Source organism: Macaca nemestrina, chromosome 5, assembly GCF_043159975.1.
Source record: "Macaca nemestrina isolate mMacNem1 chromosome 5, mMacNem.hap1, whole genome shotgun sequence".
NCBI classification, from domain to species: domain Eukaryota; kingdom Metazoa; phylum Chordata; class Mammalia; order Primates; family Cercopithecidae; genus Macaca; species Macaca nemestrina.
In genome coordinates, this window is record NC_092129.1 from 149,555,468 (window position 1) to 149,576,025 (window position 20,558).

The window sequence follows — 20,558 nt, forward strand, 5'->3', positions numbered from 1 at the left end:
GGGGCCCTAGTACTGGGAAAGAGGGCTGACTAGGCCATGTCTCGCTGTCTGGGGTCCCTGCAGATAGTGAGTCTTTGGGCCCAGTTATGGTCTCATTGTTTTCCCTGACTCTGACCCATCTTACGATTCTTCTCAAAGCCATCACTCCGCAGCAGGAACACCATTTTCACCCTAGGAACCCGTGGCTCTGTCATCTCCCCCACTGAACTTGAGGCCCCCATCCTGGTGCCTCACACAGCCCAGCGTGGAGAGCAGAGGGTATGAGGAGGAACAAGCTTCAGTCATGAAAGAGACTCTGAGCATGGAGGGAGGGAAGGCCAGACCTCAGGGCAGAGCTTCCCAACCTGCAGGCCCTGTCTCGATCCCCTTAGACTTGGGAGTGGCCTTCTCCAATCACTCCAGCCTGCTGTGATGTGAAAAGAGCTGGGAACCATTGACTTAAGGGCATGCAGAGGGGAGAGACTGGATGAGGGGAATGACGGTCAGAGGCAGGTGTTGAGGTGGATGCAGGAGTAGCAACAGCAGGTGGGTGTAGGCCCTTTTTGTACCCCTATGTTCCCCCACCTTTTCAGTGCCCATTCAGCTTGCTCTTTGACAGCCTGGACCTAGATGGATGCCAAGGGTCTGCCCAGCTCTTATTACCCAGGTTTACTGATTTTGCAGCCATATCCATGGGAAGTCAGTGTTGGGGTCCATCCCTTCTGTGTTTCTTCTTTACTTCTCCTCTCCCAGTATCCATTTGAGGCCCTCTTCCGCAGCCAGCACTACGCCCTCCTAGACAATTCCTGCCGCGAATACCTTTTCATCTGTGAATTTTTTGTTGTGTCTGGCCCGGCTGCACATGACCTGTTCCATGCTGTCATGGGCCGTACACTCAGCATGACCCTGGTAAGATTCCTATTTCCTGTACTATTCAACACCTTTGTCCCCAGTCTTCATCAGCAGCATAGTGGGGTCATGACTCTGGTAGAACTGAAATCAATCAGGATCCTCATTCTAAAATGTCTAAGCCTTGGCTGGGCACGGTAGCGCACGCCCATAATCCCAGCATTTTGGGAGTCTGAGGCAGTAGGATTGCCTGAGCTCAGGAGTTTGAGACCAGCCTGGCCTGTCTATGAAAAATAAAAAATTAGCCAGCTGTGTGTTGATGTATGCCTGTGGTCGTAGCTACTTGAGATGCTGAGGTGGAAGGATTGCTTGAGCCCAGGAGGTCAAGGCTGCAGTGAGCCATGCACTCCAGAGTGAGACCTATCTCTTAAAACAAAAAAAAGAAAAGCTGGGCACAGTGGCTCACACCTGTAATCCCAGCATTTTGGCAGGCTGAGGCGGGAGGATCTGTGAGTTCGAGACCAGCCTGACCAACATGGTGAAACCCCATCTCCACTAAAAATACAAAATTAGTCGGGCGTGCGCAGCCTATAATCCTAGCTAATCAGGAGGCCGAGGCAGGAGAATTGCTTGAACCTAGGAGGAGGAGGTTGCAGTGAGCCAAGACTGTGCCACTGCACTCCAGCCTGGGTGACAGAGCAAGACTCCATCTCAAAAAAAAAAAAGTCTAAGCCTTGTTACTTAGACTTGTCACAGTGTTACTTCCCATGAAATCCTCAGAGTGTAGGGTCCCTGAGACTCCCCCTGCTGCTGCCCCACAATCAGGCAATAGCACGTGAAAACTGAGGGTCCTCCAAACCCCTGACCCAAGCTCAGCCTGGAACTCTGCTGTGATAGGCTTGTGATCGTAGATCCTGCTGCAGCCAGGTGCAGTGGTTTACACCTGTAATCCCGGTACTTTGGGAGACCAAGGCAGGAAGATTGCTTGAGGCCAGGAGTTCAAGACCAGCCTGGGCAACATGGCAAGACCTTGTCTTGACAAAAATTTAAAAATAAGCCAGGCATGGTGGTACACACCCATGGTCCCAGCTACTTGGCAGGCTGAGGTGGGAACATCACTTGAGCCCAGATGTTTGAGGCTGCAGTGAACTGTGATTGTACCATTGCAATCTAGCCTAGGTGACAAAGCAAGAACCTGTCTCTAAAGTCAAAAACGCCGGGCACAGTGGCTCACACCTGTAATCCGAGCACTTTAGGAGGCTGAGGTGGGCGGATCACCTGAGGTCAGGAGTTCGAGACCAGCTTGGCCAACATGGTGAAACCCCATCTTTACTAAAAATACAAAAATTAGTCAGGCGTGGTGGCAGGCGCCTGTAATTCCAGCTACTCAGGAGGCTAAGGCAGGAGAATCACTTGAACCTGGGAGGCAGGCGGAGGTTGCAGTGAGCTGCGATTGCGCCACTACATTCCAGCTTGGGCGACAAGGGCGACAAGAGCGAAACTCCATCTCAAAAAAACAACAACAAAAAAAGCCAAAAACGGCTGGGCGCAGTGGCTCAAGCCTGTAATCCCAGCACTTTGGGAGGCCGAGGCGGGCGGATCACGAGGTCAGGAGATCGAGACCATCCTGGCTAACATGGTGAAACCCCGTCTCTACTAAAAATACAAAAAACTAGCCGGGCGTGGTGGCGGGCGCCTGTAGTCCCAGCTACTCGGAGGCTGAGGCAGGAGAATGGCGTGAACCTGGGAGGCGGAGCTTGCAGTGAGCCGAGATCGCGCCACTGCACTCCAGCCTGGGTGACACAGCGCGAGACTCCGTCTCAAAAAAAAAAAAAAAAAAAAAAAAAAAGCCAAAAACATAGATCCTGGTGGGTAAGGCAGTAGGACCACCCCGGGGCAGTGGATAGGAAAGCAGGGGGCAGTTGCATTTTACATCTCTCCCTTCTGTCCTATCCAGTGCATCATCCCCAAAGAAACACATGCGTTTGTTCATAGTCACTGAGGAAAACAAACTGACATTCTCTTTTAATCCTCTGCTTGTTCCCCAATCACATAGAAACACCTGGAGTCCTATCTCGCTGACTGCTACGATGCCATTGCTGTTTTTCTTTGTATCCACATTGTTCTCCGGTTCCGTAACATTGCAGCAAAGAGGGATGTTCCTGCTCTGGACAGGTCACTGAATTCTGGTCCTTGATGCCCAACAGGCCACAAACTCTCTTGGTCTTGCATGACTCTGCCCTGACCTTAGACTTCTACTGACCTGGTATCATTAACCTTTATTCCCATTGATTTGCTCCAGAGGCAGTACTGCTGCTTTTTGACTCACCTTTCTCCAACCACTGCCCCCCCATCCCCACAACTAACTGTTGACCATTAAACTGAATGGTGCCCCACTCCCTCCCATCCCTCTCCAACATTCCTTGCCGGCTGACCTCAGATTCTGATTAAGCCCACAGGTACTGGGAACAGGTGCTTGCCTTGCTATGGCCACGGTTTGAGCTGATCCTGGAGATGAATGTCCAGAGCGTCCGAAGCACTGACCCCCAGCGCCTAGGGGGGTTGGATACTCGGCCCCACTATGTGAGGGAGGGCAAGGGTAACAAAGGGTTCTTGAAAGGCAGGGCTCTAAGCATCATTGTGGGGTTGGCCACGGTCACAGTTGTGTCATGGGCCACGCTATGAGCAGGCATTCTGGGAGGGTGATAAAACTCATTGTGAGTGGTGCACTGTGGGTAGGAGGGACTGGAGGTAGAGTCACATCACATGGTGGCAGGTTGACCAAGGGAGTTGGGAGGTGGTGGTGGTTGGGCCAGGAGGTGGGTGTGATTTTCCTTCCCATTCTGTCCTAGATCACACGCCGCTACGCAGAGTTCTCCTCCGCTCTTGTCAGCATCAACCAGACAATTCCCAATGAACGGACCATGCAATTGCTGGGACAGCTGCAGGTAAGGGTCAGACAGGAGAGACTTACCAGCAGCAGGGCTGCTGCCAGTGGGTGGAGGCTGAGGAGGAGCCAGAGGGGGATGTGATGGCCTTGCTTTCTGGTGTCACCTCTTCCTCTCTGCCTTTTCAGGTGGAGGTGGAGAATTTTGTCCTTCGAGTGGCAGCTGAGTTCTCCTCAAGGAAGGAGCAGCTTGTGTTTCTGATCAACAACTATGACATGATGCTGGGTGTGCTGATGGTAATAGGTGCTCCTTCTCCTTGTCTTCCTACCCAGAAAATTTGGTTTCCCCCACTGCTTTGTTAGCTCTGTGAGGGCAGAGATGATGCCTGTCTTGTTCAGCGTTTTACTCTTGGAGTCTGGCACAGTGTCCAGCTTAGTACAATAAGTGTGGAATGAAGGGGACATCCTGAAGTGAAGGACTGCTTTCCCCAAACTTGACATTTCCCTTTGTCTTCCCTTAGGAGCGGGCTGCAGATGACAGCAAAGAGGTTGAGAGCTTCCAGCAGCTGCTCAATGCTCGGACACAGGTAGGGGTGTGGGGAAAAGGGAAGGGACAGCTTTGTGTGCTGTTTTCAGCTCCTGTGTGTTTGTGTGTGTGTGTGTGTGTGTGTGTAGGGAGTGGCATAATGGACCTCAGGTACATGGAATTACTGTAACTCTTGATCCACAACATACTGTCATTATTGGTCTACTTTATTTTATTTTGTCTTTGGTTTTGCTTTTTTTTTTTTTTTTTTCCTTTTTTGAGGCAGAGTCTCGCTGTGTCACCCAGGCTGGAGTGCAGTGGCATGAACATGGCTTACTGCAGCCTCGACAGCCTGGGCTTAAGCGATCCTCCCACCTTAGCCCCTGGGTAGCTGGGACCACAGGCATGAGCCACCACGCCTAGCTAATTTTCTATTTTTAGAATGAATTTTATTTTTTTCTTTATCCATCCCCTCAAGCACTTATCCTTTGTGTTATAAACAATCCAGTTACACTCTAAGTTATTTTAAAATGTACAATTAAGTTATAATTGACTATAGTCACCCTGTTGTGCTGTCAAATAGTAGGTCTTATTCATTCTTCCTATTTTTGTTTGTACCCATTAATCATCCCCAGCCTTGCACTAGCTTTCCCAGCCTCTGGTAGCCATCCTACTCTCTTCGTACATGAGTACATGAGTTCAATTGTTTTGATTTTTAGATCCCACAAATAAGTGAGAACACATGACATTTGTCTTTCTATGCCTGGCTTACTTCACTTAATATAATGATCTCCAATTCTATGCATGTTGTTGCAAATGACTGAGTCTCATTATTTTTTATGGCTGAATAGTGCTCCATTGTGTACATGTCCCACGTTTTCTTTACCCATTCATCTGCTGATGGACACTTAGGTTGCTTCCAAATCTTAGCTATTGTGAACAATACTGCAACAAACATGGGAGTGCAGATACCTCTTCAATGTATTGATGTCCTTTCTTTTGGGTATATATCCAGCAGTGGGATTGCTGGATCGTATGGTAGCTCTACTTTTAGTTTTCTGAGCAACCTTCAAACTGTTCTCCAAAGTGTTTGTACTAATTTACATTCCCACCAACAGTGTATAAGGGTTCCCTTTTCTCCACATCCTTGCCAGCATTGTTATTGCCTGTCTTTCGGATAAAAGCCATTCTGACTAGAGTGAGATGAGATCTCACTGTAGTTTTAATTTGCATTTCTCTGATGATAGTGATGGTGAGCCCCTTTTCATATATGCCTGTTTGCCATTTGTATTCTTTTGAAAAATGTCTATTCAAATCTTTTGCCCACTTTTTAATAGGATTATTAGACTTTGTCATGTAGTGTTGTTTGAGCCCCTTATATATTCTGGTTATGAATCCCTTGGCAGATGGGTAGTTTGCAAATATTCGTTGTCTCTTCACTTTGTTATTTCTTTCGCTGTGTGTGCAGAAGCTTTTTTTTTTTTTTTTTTGACACGGAGTTTAGCTCTTGTTGCCCAGGCTGGAGTGCGATGGTGCGATCTTGGCTCACCGCAACCTCCGCCTCCTAGGTTCAAGCAATTTTCCTGCCTCAGCGTCCCAAGTAGCTGGGATTACAGGTATGTGCCACCATGCCTGGCTAATTTTGTATTTTTAGTAGGGATGGGGTTTCACCATGTTGGTCAGGCTGGTCTCAAACTCCTGACCTCAGGTGATCCGTCCACCTCCATCTCCCGAAGTGCTGGGATTACAGCATGAGCCACCGTGCCCAGCTGTGCAGAAGCTTTTTAATTTGATGTGATCCCATTTGGCCATTTTTGCTTTGGTTGCCTGTGCTTGTGGGGTATGGCTCAAGAAATTTTTGCCCAGACCAATGTCTTGGAGATTTTCTCCAGTGTTTTCTTGTAGTAGTTTCATAGTTTGGTCTTAGATTTAAGTTTTTAATCCATTTGAATTGGTTTTCATATGTGGCGAGAGATGGGGTATAGTTTCATTCTTCTGTGTAATAGATAGCCAGTTTTCCCAGCACCATTTATTGAAGAGACTATCTCTTTTCTTTTTTTTTCCTCAGACGGAGTCTTGCTCTGTCACCTAGGCTGGAGTGCAGTGGTGCAGTATTGGCTTACTGCAACCTCCGCCTCCTTGGTTCAAGTGATTCTCCTGCCTCGGCCTCCTGAATAGTTGGGATTACAGATGCCTGCCACCACGCCAGGCTAGTTTTTGTATTTTTAGTAGAGGTGGGGTTTCACCATGTTGGCCAGGCTTGTCTTGAACTCCTGACTTCAAGTGATCCTCCCGCCTCGACCTCCCAAGTGCTGAGATTACAGGCATGAGCCACCGTGCCTGACCAAGAGACTATCTTTTCCCCAGTGTATGTTCTTGGCACTTTTATCAAAAATGAATTCACTGTAGGTGTGTGCGGGCTAATTTTTTAATTTTGTAAAGACAGTGTCTTGCCATGTTGCCTGGACTGTTCTTGAATTACTGCCCTCAAGTGAAAAATCTAATGATTCTTTTGGTTTTTTTGTTTGTTTGTTTTTTTAGAGACGGAGTCTCACTCTGTCTCCCACACTGGAGTGCAGCGATACGATCTCGGCTCACTGCAACCTCTGCCTCCCAGGTTAAGTGATTCTCCTGCCTCAGCCTCTTAGTAGCTGGGACTACAGGTGCGTGCCACCATGCCCAGCTACTTTTTGTATTTTTAGTAGAGATGGGGTTTCAGCATGTTGGCCAGGCTGGTCGTGAACTCCTCACCTCAGGTGATTCACCCGCCTTAGCCTCCCAAAGTGCTGGGATTACAGGCGTGAGCCCCTGCACCCGGCCCAGATTCTGTTTTTAATGACACTGAAAAACAGAATGAATTTTTGTTTTGGCATATATATAGCTCTACTTTTAAAAGCAAGAACACACACACAAAAGGGGGAAAAAAGCAGGAGTACAATAAATGCAACGTTTAGATCAACGAGTACCTGTGCATGAGAGGCACAGGGATAGTTTCAGGAGGATTTCATAGTTTGATAGTGGCTTTTGCCAAGCTGCTACTTCTTGGATTGTGTGGTGTGTTCGTGGGTGTTTATATCATTAAAAAACAAAACAGCCACTGCACTGGGTTGTTTTATTTTTTAATGATATAAACACTGATGAGACAAGGCAAGAAAACAGCAAGGCAAAAAAAAAAAAAAAAAAAAGCCAGGCATGGTGGTGTGCACCTGTAATTCTAGCTATATGGGAGACAAAGGCGAGAGGACCACTTGAAATCCAGGAGTTCGAGGTTACAGCAAGCTGTGATCATGCCATTGTAGTCTACCCTTGGCAACAGAGCAAGACCCTGTCTCAAACAGCAAAACAAAAATCCCCAGAATCACAGGATTTTTTTCATGCATAATTTTTCTAATATTGTCATGTTATTGCATATGGCTATAGCTCATTCTTTTTCACTGCCATATATGACTTGTGTGATTAAACATATTCTATAAATGGATTGTTTCCAGTTTCTTGCTTCTGTGAGCATTGTTTTATGAATAATCATGTCTTTTAGCACACATAGATACTGATTATCTTCATCAGAAGTTTCTCTTGGGTATAAACCTAGGACAGTATTTTTGCTGTTTATAAGATAGGCAGTATTAGTCTTTATAAGACAACGATAAATTGTTTTCCTAAGTAATTCCTTCTTACCAGCAATATGTAAGAATTCCTTCTGAGCCACATTTTCTCCAACATGTGGTATTACCAGATCTTTGCCATTTTTTTCTTTTTTTTTTTTTTAAGAGACCAGAGATGCTGCTAAAGATGCTTGGGATCAGAAATGTTTCAGATTTTGAGTTTTTTTGGATTTTGGATTACTTTCATTATTTTTACTGGTTAGCATCTGTAGTCTGAAAATCTGAAATCTGAGATGCTCCAAAGAGCATTACCTTTGAGCATCATATTGATACTCAAAAACTTCCGAATTTTGGAGCATTTTGGATTTTAGATTATTGGATTAGGGATACTCAACCTGTATTTCAGTGGGTCTTTATTTGTAATTTCCTGATTACTAATAACATTGAGTATCATTTCAAATGTTTAGTAACTATATGTAGGGGTTCAGTCAGGCTGGTAGGAAAAATATTAGTTATGATAGCCACAAACCCTCTTCGAAGGCCTGAGAGTTTGCATAACTTCAGTAATAGATATGGTTGAAGGCGACTTGATCTTTACCTTTAGTTAAATAAATTAGAGTAATAACAAAGGAATGTGGGGAAGTTAGCTAGCTAGCTTGTTTACTCATGTGGTCTTAAGACTAACCTTTCATGTACCGCAGGTGCTTAACTGCTTTCTACTCAGGAAGTCCACAGTGTCAGTTACCCTGTAGTGGTGTTGACTCAAGTCTTTGTCAATTAATCTTTACTGAATAAATGAGAGTCTCACTAGCTGGTCAGGGCTGCCATCGCAACTGTTTACAGTACTCTACAGGGAGTTTGTAAGCAGCCTGGACACACTCAGCTGGACTGGCAAAGCAGAATATCTGTGTCAGTGTACTTCATTCATCCGTCGCCGGGTCAGGGGTCTGCAAGGGACAGACTCCCCGCAGCTGGTGCTCTGTGTGAGGAGCATCACCACAACTATACCATCTTTTTTTTTTTCTGTAGAATGGCTGTCATAGCATTTGACCTTTTAAAAATCGGGTTGTGGCTGGGCATGGTGGCTCACACCTGTAATCCCAGCACTTTGGGAGGCTGAGGTGGATGGATCAGTTGAGGCCAGTAATTCAAGACCAGCCTGGCCAACATGGCAGAACCCTGTCTCTATTAGAAGTACAAAAATTAACCAGGCATGGTGGCACATGTCTGTAGTCCCAGCTCCTCAAGGGCGCTGAACCTGGGAGGTGAAGGTTGCAGTGAGTCAAGATTATGCCACTGTACTCCAGCCTCAGTTACAGAGCATGACTCTCTCAAAAAATAAAGAAAAAAATAAGTCTGCTGGTATTTTTTGATTTATAAGAGTTCTTTGTATCATCTACATACTAATCTTGTTGATTATATATAGGTTACAGATTATCTTTTAGTATGTATCTTTTTACCTTTTTTTTTTTTTTTTTGGTGAGATGAGGGTCTTTCTATGGAGATCCTTGCACCTCTTTTTTTTTTTTGTTTAGACGGAGTTTCACTCTTGTTGCCCAGGCTGGAGTGCAATGGCATGATCTCGGCTCACTGCAACCTCCGCCTCCCAGCTTCAAGCAATTATCCTGTCTCAGCCTCCTGAGTAGCTGGGATTACAGGTGTGTGCTACCATGCCCGGCTAATTTTTGTATATTTAGTAGAGATGGGGTTTTGCCATGTTGGCCAGGCCGGTCTTGAATTCCCGACCTCAGGTGATCCATCCACTTCAGCCTCCCAAAGTGCTGGGATTACAGGCATGAGCCACCGCGTCCAACCTTTGTTTTTTTAATGTTGCTTTTTGATGAAATAAATTTAGAATTTTAATGTGATTGAATTTATCTGTCTTTCATTTTTATGTCTTTGTTTTTAGTAACAGTCTTGCTCTGTCACCCAAGCTGGAATGCAGTAGTGTGATCATGTCTCACTGTAGCCTCAACCAGCTGGGCTCAGGCAACCCTCCTGCCTCAGCCTCCCAAGTAAGTGGGTCTATAGGTGTGTGCCACACGCCCAGCTAATTTTTGTTGTTGTTGTTGTTTTGTAGAGACAGAGTCTCACTATGTTGCCCAGACTGGTCTCAAACTCCTGGCCTCAAGTGATCTTCCCGCATCAGCCTCCCAAAGTGCTGGGCTTACAGCCACTATCCATCTCACCTGTGGCTCATGCCTGTAATCCCAGCACTTTGGGAGGCCGAGTGGGGGTGGATTACAAGGTCAAGGGATGGAGACCATCCTGGCCAACATGGTGAAACCCCGTCTCGAGTAAAAACACAAAAAAATTAGTTGGGCATGGTGGTGCGCACCTGTAGTCCCAGCTACTCATGAGGCTGAGGCAGGAGAATCACTTGAACCAGGGAGGTGGAGGTTGCAGTGAGCCAAGACTGTGCCACTGCTCTCCAGACTGGTGACAGAGTGAGACTCCGTCTCAAAAAAAAAAAAAAAAAGACATTCCTTATTACTCCAAGGCCAGAAAAATATTATACTACATTTTCTTCTTAATATTGTAGAATTTTGGTTGGGTGCAGTGGCTGAAGACTGTAATTCCAGCACTTTGGGAGGCCAAGGCAGGAAGACTGCTTGAAGCCAGGAGTTTGAGACCAGCCTAGACAGTATAGTGAGACCTCATCTCTACAAAAAATTAAAAAAAAAAAAAAAATAGCCAAGCATAGTGGCACACACCTGTAGTCTGTGCTATTCAGGTAGCTGAGGTGGGAGGATCACTTGAGCCTGGGAGGTCGAGGCTGCAGTGAGCCCTGTTTGCGCTGCTGCACTCCAGCCTGGGCAACAGAGCGAGACCTTGTCTCAAAAAAATATAATAATAAAATTAGAGAATAAGCAAATATATAGAGAGAATTTTGTTGTTACCTTTAAGTCTGAAATTTACTTGGAATTAATTTTTGTGTATGATGTGAGGTAGGGATCTATTTCATTTTTTTATGTGGATGGTTGGCCCAGAACCATTTATAGAAAATCTTTTCTTTTTCTTCCTTTTTTTTTTTTTTTTTTTTTTTTTTTGAGACAGAGTCTCACTCTGTCACCCAGGCTGGAGTGCAGGGCCACAGTCTCAGCTCACTGAAACCTCTGTCTCCTGGGTTCAAGTGATTCTCCTGCCTCAGCCTCCTGAGTAGCTAGGATTACAGACATGTGCTACCACGCCCAGCTAATTTTTGTATTTTTAGTAGAGACGGGGTTTCACCATGTTGGCCGGGCTGGTCTCGACAAGTTTTCACATTTTAAAAAGTCTTTAATGATTTTGATTAGAATTACATTGTTTATAGATTAATTTGGAAGAATTGATACTTTGTGATTTTTTTTTTTTTTTTTTTTTGAGACAGGTTGGAGTGCAGTGGCACAATCATAGCTCACTGCAGCCTTGAACTCCTGGGCTCAAGAGCTCCTCCTATCTCAGCCTACTGAGTAGTTAGGACTAGAGGCACACAGCACCACACTTGCCTTTTTTAAAAAAATTTTTAAATTAAAAAAAATTTTTTTTAATTTTCTGTGAGAATACAAAATTTAAAAATTTAATTTTTTATAGTGTCTCACTATGCTGGGATTACAGACCTGAGCCACTCTACCTGGCCTCCTTCTCCAATTTTTAAGATAATCTTTTAATGCCTTTTGATAACGTTTTTAAATTTTCAGCACAAAGACACTGTAAGTCATTTGCCATATTTTTAGTTGGGCATAATATGTATGTTTAGTCCTACTAGGAATAAATATTTTCTAATCTTTTGTCTTTAATGTCTTATGTTTTTGATTTCTTATTCTATTGGCTAACACTCCCAGGATGATGTTTAGAAGCTGAATAGAAAGGTGATAGTGAGAACCCTTTTCCTATTCCTGATTTTGAAAGAATTGTTGCTGGCGCTGTGGCTCATGCCTGTAATCCCAGCACTTTGGGAGGCTGAGATAGGAGAATCTCTTGAGCCCAGGAGTTTGAGGGGATCAGCCTGGGCAACATAGTGAGACCCCATTTCTTTCTTTTTTTTTTTTTTTTGAGACAGAGTCTCACTCTGTTTCCCAGGCTGGAGTGGTGCAGTGGCGCGATCTCGGCTCACTGCAAGCTCTGCCTCCTGGGTTCACGCCATTCTCCTGCCTCAGCCTCCCGAGTAGCTGGGACTACAGGTGCCCATCACCATGCCTGGCTAATTTTTTGTATTTTTAGTAGAAACAGGGTTTCACCATGTTAGCCAGTATGGTCTCGATCTCCTGACCTCGTGATCCACCCGCCTCTGCCTCCCAAAGTGCTGGGATTACAGGTGTGAGCCACCATGCCCGGCTGAGATCCCATTTCTTTAAAAAAAAAAAAAGAAAAATAGCCAGGCATAGTGGCATGCACCTGTAGTTCTAGCTGCTTGGGAGGCTGAGGCGGGATAATTGCAGGAGATTAAGGCACCACAAAGATGCACTTAAACCAGTTGTTTCTGCTGAGAGCAGCTGGGATTTGTCACTAGATTTGCCAGGTATAGAGAGAGACTGGCCAGCTGCCATCAATGCTTTTAGTCCTTTTTTGGTTGGCTGCTGCTTGATACTATGTAGGAAAGATTGTTAAAGCCCAGTGCACTGTTTCCCTCTGGTCACTCCTCTGCTATCAATGTGTTGTCTTTTGTGTAATAGAAAGCTTAAAGTTCATCCAAGTCGAGACCAGTACTCCCATAGGAATATAATGCATGCCACAAATGTGAGCCACGTAAATAATTTTAAATTTTCTAGAAGCTACGTAAATAATTTTAAATTTTCTAGAAGCTACATTAAAAAGTAAGGAGAAACAAATGTGAGCCACTTAAATAATTTTAACTTTTCTAGAAGCTACATTAGAAAGGAGAAACAGATGAAATAATTTTTTAAAACACTACATCCAAAATACTATTATTTCAACATATAATCAATAAAAAATAGTACTGAGGCCAGCACGGTGGCTCACACCTGTAATCCCAGCACAGGCCAAGGCAGGGAGGATCGCTTGAGCCCAGGAGTTTGAGACCAGCCTGGACAACATGGTGAAACCCCATCTCTACAAAAAATACAAAAAAAATTAGTGGGGCGTGTTGGCACATGCCTGTTAGTCCCAGCTACTCAGGAGGCTGAGGTGGGATAATCACTGAACCAGGAAAGTCGAGGTTGTAGTGAGCTGTGATTGTGCCACTGCACTCCAGCCTGGGTGACAAAGCAAGACCCTGTTTCAAAAAAAAAAAGATATACTTAAAATTTTTTCCCATATGAAGTCTTCAAAATCAGGTGTATATATCATGCTTACAACACATGTAATTTATGGCTACTGCATAGCAGGGGTTATCACTGTTAGTTCAACTTTTCTTTGGCAGTCCACTCCCTGTGCCCCACACTACACTGCTGCACTGTTGTTGTATATGTGTGTGTGAGATTGCATTTAGACAACTGTAATAGGTTGAATTTGGTTATTTAATCTCTGTCCAAAATCACATCACAATGATGCCTTGATTATAGAAAGATCCTTCCTTGCAGCATATCTCCCTAGTCTCACATTAGTTATCTGACACCATCAGTGTATATAAGTGAATATTTTGAGGGAAGAATAGAAAAGATGCAATTATATATATATATATATATATATATATATATATATAAATATATATATATTTATATATATATTTTTTTTTGAGACAAGTTGCTGCTCTGTCGCCCAGGCTGGAGTGCAGTGACATGATCTCGGCTCACTGCAACCTCTGCCTCCCGGTTCAAGTGATTCTCCTGCCTCAGCCTCCCTAAGTAGCTGGGATTACAGTCATGCACTACCACACCTGGCTAATTTTTGTATTAATAATTTATTTTTAAATGGAATAATAATTTCACTTTCTTCTTACCAGATCTTATTGTCTGGGTTGTTTTTATGGGTTTTTTTTGTTTGAATCTCCCTTTTACATTAAACAAAAATTAACGTTTTATTATGGGAAATTTTTTTTTTTTTTGAGACGGAGTCTCGCTCTGTCGCCCAGGCTGTCTCAGCTCACTGCAAGCTCCGCCTCCCGGGCTTACGCCATTCTCCTGCCTCAGCCTCCCGAGTAGCTGGGACTACAGGTGCCCGCCACCTCACCCGGCTAGTTTTTTGTATTTTTTTTAGTAGAGACGGGGTTTCACCGTGTTAGCCAGGATGGTCTCGATCTCCTGACCTTGTGATCTGCCCGTCTTGGCCTCCCAAAGTCCTGGGATTACAGGCTTGAGCCACCGTGCCCGGCTATGGGAAATTTCAATATGCTATTAGAAAAGCATAGTGAACCCCCCGGCACCATCAGTGATATTCTGTGTATAACAATTCATGGACAGTTTTGTTTCATCTATACCAACACCTATTGCTTATCCTCCTTCTGTGTCCCCCGGTTACTTTGGATTAAATCTTATACATTATTATCACTTCATCTGTATCAGAATGTTTTTCTTTTTTATTAAGAAAATTAGTTTTGAGATAGGGCCTTGCTATAGTGCCCAGGCTGGAGTGCAGTGGCATGATACAGCTCCCTGTAGCCTCGAACTCCTGGGCTCAAGTGATCCTCCCACCTCAGCCTCCTAAGTAACTGGGACTACAGGTGTGTGCCACCACACCTGGTAACAGAATGGTTTTAAAAACTACATTATCACACTTAAAAATATTATCTTATTTAAAATAACTACTATTCAGATTTCCCCAGTTATTTCATAAATGATTTTTTTTTTTTTTTTTTTTTTTTGAGACAGAGTTGCACTCTTGTTGCCCCCAGGTTGGAGTGCAATGGCCCGATCTCAGCACACTGCAACATCTGCCTGCCTCCTGGGTTCAAGCAATTCTTCTGCCTCAGTCTCCCAAGTAGCTGGGATTATAGGCACCCATCACCACGCCCTTTTTTGTATTTTTAGTAGAGACAGGATTTCACCATGTTGGCCAGGCTGGTCTCAAACTCCTGACCTCAGGTGATCTACTCACCTCGGCCTCCCAAAATGCTGGGATTACAGGCATGAGCCACTGCGCCCAGCCTTCATAAATGATTTTTATGGTTCAAATCAGGATCCATATAAAGTCCATATATGTGTCTTTTTTTAATCTATAGATTTCCCTTCCATCTTAACCTCCTCTCTTCTGCAATTTATTTGTGGAAGAAACTGAGTTACTAAGTCATTTGTCATCTAGAATGATGTACAGTTTAGATTTTGCTGACTGCATTCCATGGTGTGGCCAAACTGTTCCTCTGTCTGGTGTGTTTCTCATAAATGTGTAATTAGATGGAAAGGTTTGATCAGATTTAAATTAGTTTTTTTTTTCTACAGGGATATTTGAGAGGTAGTGGTATGCATTTCCATCAGGAAGCGCATAATGTCTTCTTGGCTCTCTTTGTGATGTTAGTAGCCATCAATTTCAGTGCCTAGATACATTAATTAGATTTCTGTATCTCCTACTATCTCAGAATTTTCTATCTTCTGTCTGTGCTACATTTTGAGTCCTTTCTTCAGTTATAAATTGTAGTTCATTGTATAATTCTTGTTAATCTGTTGACTTTCTAAAATTGGCTTTTCGTATCTAAAAAATTTCCTTTTTTCAAGTCTGTTCATTCCTAATAGTTCTTACTAATTGGTCATTTTTACATCCTTAACTTTTTCTTTTCTTTTTTTTTTTTTTTTTTTTTTTTGAGACAGAGTCTTGCTCTTTCATCCAGGCTGGAGTGCAGTGGCGCGATCTCAGCTTACTGCAACCTCCGCCTCCTGAGTTCAAGCAGTTCTCCTGCCTCAGTCTCCCGAGTAGCTGGGATTATAGGCACCCACCACCATGCCCAGCTAATTTTTGTATTTTTAGTAGAGACGGGGTTTCATCATGTTGGCCAGGCTAGTCTTGAACTCCTGACCTCAGGTGATCTGCCCGCCTCAGCCTCCCAAAGTGCTGGGATTACAGGTGTGAGCCACCGTGCCTGGCCTATCCTTAACTTCTGACATTGCAAACAGTGCAACTGCTATCTGTATCTGATAGTTCTAAGGTCAGCAGCTATTGCTTATTGTGTCTGCTGACTCTCTTGGTAGCTGCCCTTCTTTTGTGTCTAGTTATCTTTGAGTTCATTGTTTGATCTTAACCAGGGGAATTGTATGGGCCAAAATTAGGATTGAGGATATTTTTCTCCATAGAGAATTTTCCTTCACTTCTGCAGCAGCTGAAAGATGCCATTCACACGGATCTACATTAGTCATGATGCCAGAATTGGGCAAATCTGCTGACACCAGGACACCTGTGTATATGTGTTTGTCTTTCCAGGAATTCATTGAAGAGTTGCTGTCTCCCCCTTTTGGGGGTTTAGTGGCATTTGTGAAGGAGGCTGAGGCTTTGATTGAGCGTGGACAGGCTGAGCGACTTCGAGGGGAAGAAGGTATGAGGAAAATGCGGTAATGATGGGGTCAGTGGTAAGGGAAGTGGAAAAGAAAAATGAAAGGATGCAGATTACATGGTGGGGGAATAGAGTATGAAAGACTGGATTGAGAGAATACCAGAAAAGAGGGTTTGATGGTAAGGATGGCTATACCTTGGGGAGAACTTAGTGGAGTTGAAGATCAGCCAGATCCGTCTCTGACACTCTCTTTCCTCCTGCTATTAGCCCGGGTAACTCAGCTGATCCGTGGCTTTGGTAGTTCCTGGAAATCTTCAGTGGAATCTCTGAGTCAGGATGTAATGCGGAGTTTCACCAACTTCAGAAATGGCACCAGTATCATTCAGGTGACCTGCAAGTCCCAGCCCCCACTCAGATACCCCATCATTTATTATTTTCTCCCATCATTTTGCTGGGCTCAGCATCATCTAAGTTACCCCATCATTTATTATTTTCTCCCATCATTTTGCTGGGCTCAGCATCATCTAAGTTACCCTTGGTCTTCAGTTACTAGCTGTGCCCAAAGTGCTGGATGAGCCCTAACCTGATTCTTCTTTTTTTTTTTTGAGAGAGTCTAGCTATGTTGTCCAGGCTGGAGTGCAGTGGCACGATCTGGGCTCACCTCCACCTCCACCTCCACCTCCCGGGTTCAAGTGATTTTCCTGCCTCAGCCTCCCAATTAGCTGGGATTACAGGCACCTGCCACCACACCCAGCTAATTTTTGTATTTTTTAGTAGAGATGGGGTTTCACTGTGTTGGCCAGGCTGGTCTTGAATTCCTGACCTCGTGATCTGCCCGCCATGGCCTCCCACAGTGCTGGGATTACAAGTGTGAGCCACTGCGCCTGGCTGCCTAACCTGATTCTTTTTTTTTTTTTGAGACGGAGTCTCGCTCTGCCACCCAGGTTGGAGTACAGTGGCCGGATCTCAGCTCACTGCAAGCTCCGCCTCCCAGGTTTATGCCATTCTCCTGCCTCAGTCTCCCGAGTAGCTGGGACTACAGGCGCCCGCCACCTCGCCCGGCTAGTTTTTTGTATTTTTAGTAGAGACGGGGTTTCACCGTGTTAGCCAGGATGGTCTCGATCTCCTGACCTCGTGATCCGCCCGTCTCGGCCTCCCAAAGTGCTGGGATTACAGGCTTGAGCCACCGCGCCCGGCCCTAACCTGATTCTTAATCATTACTATTAGCACCACTTTACAGTTTGATCCCTCAATGACTTTCTTTGACCAGGGAGCGCTGACCCAGCTGATCCAGGTCTATCATCGCTTCCACCGGGTGCTGTCCCAGCCACAGCTCCGAGCCCTGCCTGCCCGGGCTGAGCTCATCAACATTCACCACCTTATGGTGGAGCTCAAGAAGCATAAGCCCAACTTCTGATGTGCCGGAAACCACCCTGAGATCTGCCAGTCATCTCCATGGACTTCTGCACCCCATTCCATACCCTTCTTCACCTGGGGGTCCCCTTTCCAGTTTTTCCCTTGCCTCCCAGGCCCTTAATATGGCTTACCTGCCTTCCCTCCCAGCACCTTGCCCAACAGGATAAGCTGGATCTCCTTGGCCGTCTAAATTTCCCAGTGTCTTCAGGTTTCCCAAGACCACTTCCCTGTGGGCTTCCAAAATGGCCTTTATCATTTCTCCAGTCTGTCACCCTCCTTTCCTGCTCCCATACACCCAAGGCTTGTTTCTTCCCCTGTAAAAACCTTCACTGCGTCAATCTCTGGTTCACTCAACTAGTCACCATGTCTTGAGGCATGAAGCCTCAGCTCTTGGAATTGCTGGCAAGGGGTGACTGCCTCTGTCATTGTGTTTTTCAAAGTGATTTCTGTAGTTTTTTGACCTGAGATCTCAGCAATTTGAACACTAACCCCTCCCCTCCTGGCTCAAGAATTAATCCCAAGTCGGTATGCAGAAAATAAATATTTAATATGACATGACACTTCTCCCATTTCCTTTCTCCTTCCTCCTGAAGGCCTTAAGGTGGCCCCATCTCTAGAGTGACCTTTCCTTTCTGACTGCTTCATGGGCTTATATCCCTTATGGCGGGTGTAACCTCTAACCTCTAGCTACTTCCAGGCCAGAGGAGGAAGGTGGCCCCTGGCTAAAGCAGATGCTGCAAGGGCTGAGAACCAGGCCGCGCAGCCCCAGACACTATCTCGAGGGCTCCCTTGGGACAAGCCCAAGCTGACTCTGGAATCCCTCCTCTGTAGCAGCTCCGTAGCTCCTCTGGTTGTGGCTGTCACAGTCCCTTGCCTCCTGGGCTGCAGCAGCCAACCCACACCCACACCGCTGGGGCAGGGGTAGACGAGGCAAAATTCATCCATGTCATCTATTTGTTTGACTTGGAGCCTTCCTGCTGCCCATGCCTATACGCTTCGTTTGACTTTAGGCTCTAGACTGGAGAGACACAGGGACCCCTTTAAGGCCTAAGAGGAAAGGTGCAGTTGAGGAAAAATGGTAATTTGGGGATGTTTCCTGTCTCCTCCACCCCCACGGCCTAAACATTCCCTTCCCAGGTCCCTGGAGAGTGGTGGAAAGAAAGCGGATTCTACTCCCCGCCTTAGGCCCTCCGGATGCGGGTCTAGACCGCCGGCGACCGGAGGTGTCTTGAGTGAGTCTGCCGAGCACACCCGCCGCGGAGCGGAGGCTGCTGCGTGCTGAGGCTGAGAGCGGGTCCGGCTCCGGGCTCTCCTAATTGGCGGACGCGGGAGGTGGCGTGGTAAGGCAGAAAGGAGCGGGATCTCAGCTCTCGCCTTTTCAGGGTTCCGCCCCATATCTGAGAGCCGCTCTCTGATTGGCTTGGGAAGCCGTATCTCAGCGCTTTGGCCTAGCGACTTTGAAAGTGTTTGCGCCTGAGACCGAAGTGCAGAGGAGGGCGAGCACAGGCGGAGAGGATTGGAGAATCAGCGATTTCTGATTGGCCAGGCGTGTCTTGAGGGCGGGGCCAGAACTGCGTCCTTAAGTGACCTCGCACTTGCCCCGCTCACCCGCTCCGCGTTATTCAGGGTTTACACCGCCTGACTCACTGCGCTATGCGTTCCCTCACACCTGCTGGATGCCAGGCGGCGGTGTGCCAGGCTCTGAGGGGCCGCGAGCTCACCCCAGACGCCAGCCCCGGGAATCCTCTGCTCCTCCACTTTCCCTTCCCGCTGCTGCTTTCTTGGCCACCCACTCCCAGGTGTCACTCTTGGGGCATCCAGATGTTCTGGCATTTGACCTGACTCCAGCCTAAGCGCGAGGACGGGAGAAAGGCCAAGGGTATGAGATTTGGGACAGGAGAGGCATTTAGCTACTCTGACAAAGAGCGTGGTTTCCCAAAGAAAGGGTCCCCAGATACCCCTCAGGGGAGACTGTCGAGACAGACGGCTTTAGTCAACTAATGCTCGCATGCGGGGAGGGCTGTGCAGGCAGCCACCACGGTTCTTCACAGCCTTCATTCTTTCCTTCCCCTGTCCGTCGCAGAACCCAAATCCTCAGAGCTGACCGAAAAGCGCGTGTTGTTGAAGTCGCTGAGGGGCAGACGCGTGGAATGTGAGCCGTGGGGCAAAGGGACAGCTCCGGAGGCTCGAGATTCCGGAACCCGGTGGGCATTCAAGTGATACTGAAGCACGCAGTTTTCAGGGACATTAAGCTCGCCCCGGGGGTCCACTGGAACCTTCTGACCCAACGGTCTCTCTGGACAGGGTGATCCAGAACAGACGATGAAGAGACAGACTAGCGTGAAAGGGAGCAGCGATGCCTACACTGACCTCCGGAGGGCAGCATGATCAAGGGAAGGAGCTGTTCACGCTCCGCTCAAACCCCCGCGCAGCCTCTGCGGCTTACTCCCGCTTCCCAAGGCTGCGAGGTTCCACCCCCACCACCGCCGGCCCCCGCCGCCCTCTTCGCGCTGAAGCTGCGGAGGGTCTGTTTCTTCAGCCCAAAATCCTCTGCTCTGTGGTTTAAGATTCCCAGGCTTAAACTCGTAACTCCTCAAACTTCTCCCACACTTGTTTTGCTGATGACGGACACAGGGGCCTCACAGACTCAGAAGCATCTGGAATCATTCCGAAGGACATAACTGTGTCATTATCCTATTTCCCCCTGCTAATCTCTGAGAACAGTGTCTGTATATGGCACAGGGGTTCCTAGTGTTATATAGAAGGACTTGGAGATGTCCTCATGGGCTGTAACAGCCCCCAGTGCTATTCAGGGATCTCTGTCCTTTAAAGAGATATCATTTCCCTTTATTTCTCTACCTTTGTGCCCTCACTTCGCCCTGAATTGTTTCCTTAAACTGGGCTTTCTGGGAAACGTTTACTTCGTGTTCAACAGCAAAG

General features: G+C 46.3%; 1 protein-coding gene across 3 annotated transcripts in view; it reads left to right on the plus strand.

Annotated features, from left to right (window-relative positions):
• Positions 1 to 18,176, plus strand: part of LOC105474449 (VPS52 subunit of GARP complex) — a 27,875-nt gene extending 9,699 nt beyond the window's left edge. For all 3 annotated transcript variants that reach the window (XM_071097203.1, XM_011729084.3, XM_071097204.1), the window contains 10 exons: positions 125 to 258; positions 733 to 888; positions 2,885 to 3,003; positions 3,288 to 3,411; positions 3,681 to 3,776; positions 3,905 to 4,012; positions 4,237 to 4,302; positions 16,133 to 16,244; positions 16,470 to 16,588; positions 17,473 to 18,176. In XM_071097203.1, coding sequence (XP_070953304.1) covers positions 125 to 258; positions 733 to 888; positions 2,885 to 3,003; positions 3,288 to 3,411; positions 3,681 to 3,776; positions 3,905 to 4,012; positions 4,237 to 4,302; positions 16,133 to 16,244; positions 16,470 to 16,588; positions 17,473 to 17,619 — 1,181 coding nt within the window. In that variant the 3' untranslated portion in view covers positions 17,620 to 18,176. The remainder of the gene's footprint in view (positions 1 to 124; positions 259 to 732; positions 889 to 2,884; positions 3,004 to 3,287; positions 3,412 to 3,680; positions 3,777 to 3,904; positions 4,013 to 4,236; positions 4,303 to 16,132; positions 16,245 to 16,469; positions 16,589 to 17,472) is intronic.
• The last annotated feature ends 2,382 nt before the right edge of the window (positions 18,177 to 20,558 follow it).